General features: G+C 42.4%; 1 protein-coding gene across 1 annotated transcript in view; it reads right to left on the reverse strand.

The window, feature by feature from the left end:
• fyco1a (FYVE and coiled-coil domain autophagy adaptor 1a) overlaps nt 1–10,967 on the reverse strand; it is a 77,344-nt gene extending 66,377 nt beyond the window's left edge. Inside the window, exons 1-7 of the mRNA XM_084164565.1 lie at nt 10,809–10,967; nt 9,150–9,332; nt 8,170–8,279; nt 7,036–7,142; nt 5,015–5,140; nt 3,572–3,678; nt 2,819–2,962 (exon numbers count right to left, since the gene is read on the reverse strand). Coding sequence (XP_084020691.1) covers nt 2,819–2,962; nt 3,572–3,678; nt 5,015–5,140; nt 7,036–7,142; nt 8,170–8,230 — 545 coding nt within the window. The 5' untranslated portion in view covers nt 8,231–8,279; nt 9,150–9,332; nt 10,809–10,967. The remainder of the gene's footprint in view (nt 1–2,818; nt 2,963–3,571; nt 3,679–5,014; nt 5,141–7,035; nt 7,143–8,169; nt 8,280–9,149; nt 9,333–10,808) is intronic.
• Between the last annotated feature and the right edge of the window lie 311 nt (nt 10,968–11,278).

Genomic DNA, 11,278 nt, shown 5'->3' on the forward strand with positions numbered 1-11,278 from the left:
AAGTGTGCGCTGAGTCCATAATGGTCAGATCGTACTGTCACGGTTCAGACAGACGACCAGAGGACCACAATTGCGTCACACCAGAAAGTTTATTAAACTTAAGGGAAAAGGGAAGTAGGGAGTGAATGAAGGCTCCAGGGGTAACAGGGATCCCGTCCAATGTGCTGGGTCTGTGCCCCCCCCAGTGGCAGCGATGCGTCCTATGAAGCCGGTGGTGGGTGGTCCAGAAGTCCTGGGGGGGGGAGACACAGACACAACAGGGCGGAATGAAACAAGGCAGCAGTACAGTTCAAGGGAAATCCAAAATACGTAGTAGCAAGGCAGAAGGCTGGTCAGAGTTACCGGGATTGAAGAGTAGTCAGGAGTCGTAATGGCAGAAGCAGGTCTGGATCTCCTGAGGCAGAAGAGTATCCAAAAAACAGGCAGGTCCGGGGTCACAAAACCAGGGTGAGCCAGAAGCGCGAGCAAACAGGTTCCGGGTGTGAGCTTTGCAGACGATCTGACACCGGAGAGCTGAAAGACAGGGCCTTAAATACTGGGAGAGGTAGTGGGTAATGCAGCGCAGCTGGCAGAGTAATTAGAGCAGAGCAGAGCAGGGACAGGTGGAGCTAGTTAGGCTGAGTAGAGAGAGTGGTGAGCAGAGTGGAAGAAAATTAAGGTGGTAACCCGGTGGAGTGAGAGGCCCATGACAGATATACCTGCTGGAGCACAGACTACGGGTGGGTGCTGTTATGGTGACCAATGAGCTAAGATAAGGCGGGGATTTGCCTAGCAGTGATTTATAGATGGCCTGGAGCCAGTGGGTTTGACGACGAACATGTAGTGAGGACCAGCCAACAAGAGTGTACAGGTCACAGTGGTGGGTAGTGTATGGGGCTTTGGAGACAAAACGGATGGCACTGTGATAGACTACATCCAATTTGCTGAGTAGAGTGTTGGAGGCTATTTTGTAAATGACATCGCCGAAGTCAAGGATCGGTAGGATAGTCAGTTTTACGAGGGCATGTTTGGCAGCATGAGTGAAGGAGGCTTTGTTGCGAAATAGGAAGCCGATTCTAGATTTAACTATGGATTGGAGATTCTTTATGTGAGTCTGGAAGGAGAGTTTACAGTCTAACCAGACACCTAGGTATTTGTAGTTGTCCACATACTCTAGGTCAGACCCGTCGAGAGTGGTGATTCTAGTCGGGTGGGCGGGTGCCAGCAGCGTTCGATTGAAAAGCATGCATTTAGTTTTACTAGTGTTTAAGAGCAGTTGGAGGCTACTGAAGGAGTGTTGTATGGCATTGAAGCTCGTTTGGAGGTTTGTTAACACAGTGTCCAATGAAGGGCCAGATGTATACAAAATGGTGTCGTCTGCGTAGAGGTGGATCTGAGAGTCACCAGCAGCAAGAGCGACATCATTGATATACACGGAGAAAAGTGTCGGCCCAAGAATTGAACCCTGTGGCACCCCCATAGAGACTGCCATAGGTCCAGACAACAGGCCCTCCGATTTGACACACTGAACTCTATCTGAGAAGTATTTGGTGAACCAGGCGAGGCAGTCATTTGAGAAACCAAGGCTATTTAGTCTGCCAATAAGAATGCGGTGGTTGACAGAGTCGAAAGCCTTGGCCAGGTCGATGAAGACGGCTGCACAGTACTGTCTATTATCAATCGTGGTTATAATATCGTTTAGGACCTTGAGCGTGGCTGAAGTGCATCCATGACCAGCTCGGAAACCGGATTGCATAGCGGAGAAGGTACGGTGGTATTCGAAATGGTCGGTGATCTGTTTGTTAACTTGGCTTTCAAATACTTTCGAAAGGCAGGGCAGGATGGATATAGGTCTGTAGCAGTTTGGATCTAGAATGTCACCCCCTTTGAAGAGGGGGATGACCGCGGCAGCTTTCCAATCTCTGGGGATCTCAGACGTTATGAAAGAGAGGTTGAACAGACTAGTAATAGGGGTTGCGACAATTTCGGCGGCTAGTTTTAGAAAGAAAGGGTCCAGATTGTCTAGCCCAGCTGATTTGTAGGGGTCCAGATTTTGCAGCTCTTTCAGAACATCAGCTGTCTGAATTTGTGTGAAGGAGAAGCGGGGGGGGCATGGGCAAGTTGCAGCGGAGGGTGCAGAGTTGGTGGCCGGGGTAGTGGTAGCCAGGTGGAAAGCATGGCCAGCCGTAGCAAAATGCTTGTTGAAATTCTCGATTATTGTAGATTTATCGGTGGTGATAGTGTTTCCTAGCCTCAGTGCAGTGGGCAGCTGGGAGGAAGTGCTCTTATTCTCCATGGACTTTACAGTGTCCCAAAACTTTTTGGAGTTAGTGCTACAGGATGCAAATTTCTGTTTGAAAAAGTTAGCCTTTGCTTTCCTGACTGCTTGTGTATATTGGTTCCTAACTTCCCTGAAAAGTTGCATATCGCGGGGGCTATTTGATGCTAATGCAGTACGCCACAGGATGTTTTTGTGCTGGTAAAGGGCAGTCAAGTCTGAGGAGAACCAGGGGCTATATCGGTTCTTAGTTCTGTATTTTTTGAATGGGGCATGTTTATTTAAGATTGAGAGGAAATTACTTTTAAGGAACAACCAGGCATCCTCTACTGACGGAATGAGATCTATATCCATCCAGGATACCTGGGCCAGGTCAATTAGGAAGGCCTGCTCGCTAAAATGTTTTAGGGAGCGTTTGACAGTGATAAGGGGTGGTCGTTTGACCGCGGACCCGTTACGGACGCAGGCAATAAGGCAGTGATCGCTGAGATCCTGGTTGAAGACAGCTGAGGTGTATTTAGAGGGTATGTTAGTCAGGATGATATCTATGAGGGTACCCACCTTGCGAAGGTGGGCCAGGACGAGTCAAGGTCATGACCCCTGGAGGCCACATCAAACTGGACCTCGTTGAGCTCATACAGGTGATTTATGATGTCAACACCGAGGTGGGATTTCAGCAAGGGGCTGCGAGCATAGTACCAGTCACTGCACAGAGAAGAAGATTAGCATATTGATAGGGCACATTCACATAGACATACCTTCACTAATATACTTAGCCTGTTCGTTATATTCAATTACCTTGACACTCACAAAAAGTGCAGTGCATATATGAAATATGGACATCCCTTTTATAAACACACAGATACATTTCACAAGTACATCGAGCATACAGATACAATTCTTCACAAAGGGAGAAGCCACTTTTCGAGAAGTGGATCTGTACAATATATTATGACTGCATCTGAAAACATCTAAACCACTCCAAAACCCACTAGACACTGCTTCCAGTAACCTTTGGTACCATAGTACAGACACACTCTCTTTACGTACCTGAGGAACAGAGAAAGAAGTTTACAGAAGTAAAACACCACAAGGCTAGAGAAATTAAAGGAAATTATGTTTACTTGAAACAGTGAACTTACCGTCAGAGCAGTCCAAATCTCAGAATAGTAGTCTGTGTCTAATGAACTGTCATTTCAACCAAAACATTAACAGTCCCTTAATTTAGCCAAACATGATTATGTTCCCCAAATTTGACCCTACGCATCCATGTTCAACCCCTAAAACTGTTGCCGGAGTGGTGTTGAGTTTTACCTGGTTACCCTTTGGTTCATCAGACACTGCTGCAGCGTGTCAGCCAGTCGCTGGTGCACCAGGGAGTACCGAATGAAAGCCCTGCCCTTCCCCAGAGATGTCTTCAGCTGGAAGGGCAAAGTAAAGAACATATTCACAGTGCTGTACAGCAAATGTATGTGATAGCTGTTCATCTGCAGCACAAATGAGGCCTTAAATGAGCATATGTGCTTCTTGAACATGTCCGTTAAAAGGATAGCTCAAATCAACATTTGTCAGACATTTTCATTACTCAAAAGTGGTTTATAATCATTCATCCATATTCAACATCTGTTGTGTAGATCCTGCTGTGACGACCCTCCCACTCTGTCTGCCGTATTCTCTCTCTTTGCTCTTGTTTCCTTATTAGGATGCCGGTGGGCGGAGTTGGGAGGGTCGTCAGCTACATGGGAAACACCTGGGCCCGGGTGTGTCCCAGGATAAATTGACCTCTTCTACATTCATTGGAGAGACTCTCTCCATGCAGACACCTTGATTGATTTTTGTTGTGGTAGTTTTGTGGTTTTTGGTTGTTTGCTTTGGCACCTTTCAACACCTTGCATTATTACATTGATGCATGCAAAACACTCACTTACACTACTGATTACACACACCATTGTTAATTATATTTAGTTTACTTTAGTTAATAAATATATATTTTGGTATTCCTTGTCTCCACGGTGTCTCCCTTTTTGTTACGAACTTTGAGCCGGTTCGTGACACTGCTAACAAATAGTATTTGTGTTTCATGGCTAGTGTCCACTACCCAGCAGAATGCCAAATTCCCCCATGTCCTTATAACTACAGGTAACTGCCAAAATAAAGGAAACACCAACATAAAGTGTCTTAATAGGGCGTTGGGACCCCACGAGCCGCCAGAACAGCTTCAATGCAAATTGTCATAGATTCTAGAAGTGCCTGGAACTCTATTGTAGGGACGCGACACTATTCTTCCACGAGAAATTCCATAATTTAGTGTTTCGTTGATGGTGGTGGAAGACGCTGTCTCAGGCGTCGCTCTAGAATCTCCCATAAGTGTTCAATTGGGTTGAGATCTGGTGACTGACATACACACATTTTAAACCCCTATGCTCCTTTGAGACCCCTCTTTCAAAGTCACTGATATCTCTTCTTCTAGCCATGGTAGCCAAAATAATGGGCAACTGGGCATTTTTATACATGACCCTACGCATGACAGGATGTTAATTGCTTAATTAAATCAGGAACCACACCTGTGTGGAAGAACCTGTTTTCAATATACTTTGTATCCCTCATTTACTCAAGTGTTTCCTTTATTTTGGCACAGAAATGGTGGCAAAAAACCTCTGAAGATAGAACGTCATTACATATTAATTATTACTAAACATTGTGTAATAAAAGTTGACAATCCCTATAATTGACTTTTAAAAGTGCTGATCTCCATACCTCTGGGATGGATTTGACAAAGCGGATACCATCGTTGGCTCCTTTGATCTTGGCCAGACAGTCGCTGAAATAATCCCAGTAGTCTTTTCTTGTGCCAAGAAATGTTGTCTTCTCCTTCTGGTCAAACTGAATAGCATAGATGACACGTTAGCAACCAATCTTATATGACATACTGTATAGTGATGTGAACAATGCCATATTGGTGAGCATAGCAGGTTGGCCTTGATTTGACTTGGATTCTGCTGGACACAGATTTGCCTTTTAGTCTAGGACTAAGCTTAATCAGTGTCTGGAAAACCGCCCCTGATTAAATCAAATCAAAGTTTATTGGTTGTGTACACAGCTTAGCAGATGTTATAGCAGGTGCAGCAAAATGATTGTGTTACTAGCTCCTAACAGTGCAGTAAAATGTCAAAGTACACAAATAAAAAAAACTAAAATCAAGAAATGTCAGAACGAATCCAATTAACAACCTAAATAAAACTGTATCAGTAATCCAAATACAATCTGTGTGTATATACACTGAAAATATATATTAAGAATGATATGTACAGCAGTAGATACAGTGGGGTCCGAAATGATTGACATCCTTGATAAAGATTAACAATAATGACTGTATAAAATACATAATTCAAATAGGGAATGCAAAAAAATTGGGAAATTATATATTTTTATATTAAAACAATTGATCAGAGAAAGAGATTTTGTTTAACAAGTAATATTTATTTTCTCAAAAAGGTAGGGGTCCAAATTATTGACACCCCTAAAGATTCTTATGAATAAAGTTTAGTATTTGGTCCCATATTCCTAGCAAGCAATGACTACATCAAGTTTGTGACTCTACAAACTTGTTGGCTGCATTTGCAGTTAGTTTTGGTTGTATTGGAGATTATTTTGTGCCCAATATAAATTAATGGTAAATAATGTATTGTGTCATTTTGGAGTCACTTTTATTATAAATAAGAACAGAATATGTTTCTAAACACTTCTACGTTAATGTAGATGCTACCATGATTACGGATAATCCTGAATGAATCGTGAATAATGATGAGTGAGAAAGTTATATAGAGGGTCAAAGATCATACCCCAGAGACATGTTAACCTCTCACCATTACCAATAACAGGGAAGATTAGCATGGCTTGGGGGTATGATCTTTGACCATCTGTAACTATCTCACTCATCATTATTCATGATTCATTCAGGATTATCGGTAATCATGGTAGCATCCACATTAATGTAGAAGTGTTTAGAAACATATTCTATTCTTATTTACAATAAAAGTGACTCCAAAATGACAATATACATTGTTTACCATTCATTTATATTGGGCACAAAATCATCTGAAACAAAACCAAAACTAACTGCAAATGCATCCAATATATATGTAGAGTCACAAGCTTGATGTAGTCATTGCGTGCTAGGTCCTTGCTCCCGTCCGGCAGATGGTACCGGTGCATCAAGGCTCAGACCAACACACTCCTAAACAGCTTTTAAACAACTACTTCTCCCCCTCACACATACGCTGCTGCTACAATTACTATTGATTAGATGTATTACTACCACTACACTACTATTAATTGATTATTGATTCCCATTACCATTAGTATCTATCTATTTTATCCTGCTCCTGGTCACTATTACTCCTGTTCACATTTATACTCAGAGTGTACAAAATATTAGGAACACCTGCTCTGTCCATGCCATAGACTGACCAGGTGAATCCAGGTGAAAGCTATGTTCACTTATTGATGTCACCTGTTAAATCCACTTCAATCATTGTAGATGAAGGGGAGAAGACAAGTTAAAACATGATTTTAAAGTCTTGAGACATGGATTGTGTATGTGTGCCATTCAGATAGTGAATGGGCAAGACAAAATATTTAAGTGCCTTTGAACAGGGTATGGTAGTAGGTGCCAGGCGCATCGGTTTGAGTGTGTCAAGAACTGCAATGCTGCTGGGTTTTTCACGCTCAACAGTTTCCCGTGTGTATCAAGAATGGTCCACCACCCAAGGACTCACCTGCAGCAGGTACTCCAGTTTGTAGGATAATTTGTGCAGATTGGGACTATCATCTGTGATTGGCTCCTCATTCTCCCTGTACTCTTTAGTGAGCTCAGCAACAGCATCTGTGGTTGAGAGAGAGAGTCCATCACAGAACACAAACAGATGTAAAGACACTTAAGGCATATACATCGATAATACACGTGCATTCCCCTCACTCAGACACCACTGACAAAAAATGAGAGGCTCTACTACAGCAGCTACATGCCTTTTACCTGCTGAGAAACACATTAATATGATTTATCCCTGACCTGGTAGCCTCATTCTGCTGAACAAAATGCAAAAAACCTCAACCCATCTAATCCGATAGGCCTGCTACCCTGGAATTTCTAGAACCTATTACAACTCAAAGAAAACGGTCCCACCATTCAATGACAAACAATCTGAGGTCACACACTGACACACATATACACATGCAAACGCACCACACATACAGACAGTCAGATGTAATATCCTCACACTGCCCTGGAAACATTTAAATGGTTTCCAGGTCATATACAAGTCAGAACAGATGGAGTCGAAAGCTCAGTATATCCACCCTGGCATGTCTCCCCAAATCCTCCTTTCATCTTTACCTCCACAAAGATCTCCTCCAGTCCCCTTCCACCTTCCTCACACATCCCAGCTCTCCCAGCTCAGTACATTACCCTCTTGCCTCTCATCCAGCGTAAAAAATGGAAAGACACCCGTGACGGGTGCACCCTGAGGCTGAGCACCCCCTCTCTCTCCTGCTGCATGCTGACAGGGCCTCTCGGTCACCCACGCCACATTCTAGGGGGCACACCCCGGGGGCTGGGGGAGAGGGTTAGCTCCATGATGTCCTCCCAAAGTGTGGAAAGAAATGCTGTCTGGCTTGTAGCCAAGGCCAAGCCAGTCACATCCAGGCCACTGCAACCCCTCTGTCACTTTACCTCTACGATCCTTCTCTCTTTCTCTACCTCTCTGTCACTCGCTGTCAGCAGGCAGTGGCAGGCCTCCCCCTGTCACATTTACACAGGCGGACGCACTCGTTGTCACAAAGAGACTGATGTGAACAGTCACATAGAGTCTCGCACAAGCACACACACACACACACACAAAATGGCAACGTACCATGCAGATCTCTGATAATCCTCTGAAGCTGGCTCTCCCCCAAAGCCACACCGGCAGCCATGGTCCGACTAGCTCCCCGGCAACCAGGTCATGGGGTCATACAGAGTCTGCTGAATCAGAGAATCAGAGGGACAGTCAGAAACAAAAGACAAGCATGTATGTACGAGCACACATTTACTACATCCCTTTCACTCTTTCATACATTCTGTCTGTCACTCACTCTATCACACCCACTCACACACACCCACTCACACACACACGCACGTAAACAGATCCTTGATGAAAACCTGCTCCAGAGCACTCAGGACCTCAGACTGGGGTGAAGGTTCACCTTCCAACAGGACAACAACCCTAAGCACATAGCCAAGACAACGCAGGAGTGGCTTCTGAATGTCCTTGAGTGGCCCAGCCAGAGCACGGACTTGAACCCGATCGAACATCTCTGTTGGGCACAATACAAGTCTGAGACTTAAATAATTAGATGCACTTTTAGTTTGAGTTTTACTATGACCTCCACATTAAACTCAGCATCACTTTTAATACTTGGTGTTCTTGGCTGCTTGGTTGAACAGAGGTAGAGTCATTTACCACAGCAGCTGTTCCTTCAGGCTACAAAGGCAAAAAATATATCTATGAAATATGTCTAAAATATCAGACTTCTCAATACAGTCAGTTGTGTCTGTGACAGCCTCTCTCTCAGCATGAATGACAAAGCCACTGTTGCTAAAGCGAAGTGAGAGGACATCAACAATAACAGTACAGAAATAAAATAATAACAATAATAAATACATAATAATAATGGTCATAATAGTGATGTGATTAGAGAAGGGGGACTATATATATATATTATATATTTTACAATATATTTTTTATGTATAGAAATAAAATAAATAAAAATTGTAATAATGTGAATCTAAAAAGCACTTTTTTTATATATATATAAGAAGATATACACTGAGTATACAAAACATCAAGAACACCTGCTCTTTTCATGACAGTCTGACCAGGTGAAGCCAGGTGAAAGCTATGATCCCCTATTGATGACACTTAAGTGCCTTTGAATGGAGTATGGTAGTAGGTGCCAAGACCTGCACCGCTGCTAGGTTTTTCATGCTCAACAGTTTCCGGTGTGTATCAAGAATGGTCCACCATCCAAGCCTGTTCTGAGGGCAAAAGGGGAGGGGGTGTGTCAGTACTGTGTGTGTGTTTTCACATACACATTCAAGCACACACACACACCAACTTGTACACATGATTTTGTATGGGTGTGTGCAAATAGGAGTGCATGGATGAATGTATTAGTCTACATGTAGCTATTTAGAGTGCATACATGAGGTGTTGTGTGTAAGTATGTAAAGAAATGAAATGAGTACAAATAATTCAATAAGGAAACAAAATAAAAGAGAACAAAAACATAACACAATGAAACAAAACAGCTGCAGTCTATCCCATCTCTTTCGCTCTCTCAGCATAGGGCTCTATTCAATATGTTTCACTGAAAAGTCGCCTAAGCATTTCACTGTTAGTCTACACCTGTTGTTTACGAAGCATGTGACAAATAACATTTGATTTCATTTGAAGCGTTATAGATAGGGCGCAGGCCCCTGTCCAGTCTGGAGCATGAAGTCACGAGCTACGCTGGTCGGCTACTGCGTTGCAACCTAGTCTTGCCAAAAATACTGGTATGCCCTAGAAAGCCTATGTAAATACCAGAACCGCCTAGAAATCAAACAAAATTGGTCCTGTGTAATTGTCGTCACAGGACCACGTGCTGACACAGACCAATCACGATACAACGTATCAATAAAATACACTTTGTTGACACTTCTTCGCCAAACGCCCTTTCGAAAACAGTATTTTGCCGAGTTCAAGTGCTAATCGGAACTAGGAAACTCTGAAATGTCCGACTTGCTAGTTGAACGCAGCACGTGTATAACTACATCCAGTTAGCATGTCGGAAATGTCAGAGTTTTCTTATTCCAACTAGTACGTGAACGCGGCATTTGTCTCGCACACGCTACTGCAATCGATTGATCGACATTCTCATGTTTTATAAGATTTAGTGTGCGAAATAACCTACTTTCAGTAATAAGTACATGTTTAAAGGACTACTGATGCACAATGTTTTCGCATTTCGGTGTTCCCGTCCTTACTCAACAGTTTGCAATGACCACAAGTTTGTTTCAGCCATGAGGATAAAAATCTGTTCCACTCAGAGAGGATACATTTGATCGTTTCCTAATTGTTATAAGGGGAAACGATTGTGCGAACTTTTGACCAAAAAAAAGAAAAGAAAAAAGAACAAGCTGTCCAAACTTAAAAACAACAGGCTATATACCCTATAATTAATTCGTAATAGCTGTTCAATGTACCATTAAAATAGCATTAATTTCCAAAACATTTGACTATAGGCTACATTATGTTCCCCAAAACATTTCCCTTAAATAAAATGGGTTTGTAAACCACCACATGTAGCCTAATGTTGTTATTATCAATATCCAAAGTGACAGTGAGTGAGTGTAGTATTCGTGGTATGCATATAGGCCAAAATCTGTTATCTCAATAGAAGTGAATTTGCATAAAACACATTGATATTCATATCAACAAATAGACATTGATTATTTAAGAGATAAACGTACTTTAAACTTGGTGATCCATGAAAATCCAGATAGTTCACATCCATACACAGTCTTGCTATGTGGGGCAGTAACAATAACTGGATTGACAAGTTTGTAAACCACTTACAATGCGAGAAACAGGACCAGGACAGAGGACTCGGTATGTAGACTATAGTTTGGTTGTAGAGTATTACAAGTTAAACAGTAAAACCATGTGACTACTGTAGGAATGTCTGGTTTATTTGTCAAGACTGTCCCACACGGTCATATTGGCAGGATTTTAGTGAAGAAGAAGAAGAAGAAGAAGAAGAAGAAGAAGAAGAAGAAGAAGAAGAAGGTGTAATGTAAAAGAAAACATTTGAAAAGTTTGTTTTATAAAACATTAATAGCAGAAGATAGCATATAGATACAATTGTAACATGCTACAAGATACAGTACACATATTTCAACACATACAGTACTAGTCAAAAGTTGACACACCTACTCATTAA

The sequence above is a fragment of the Coregonus lavaretus genome (assembly GCF_964263955.1).
Source record: "Coregonus lavaretus genome assembly, chromosome: 6".
Classification (NCBI taxonomy): Eukaryota; Metazoa; Chordata; class Actinopteri; order Salmoniformes; family Salmonidae; genus Coregonus; species Coregonus lavaretus.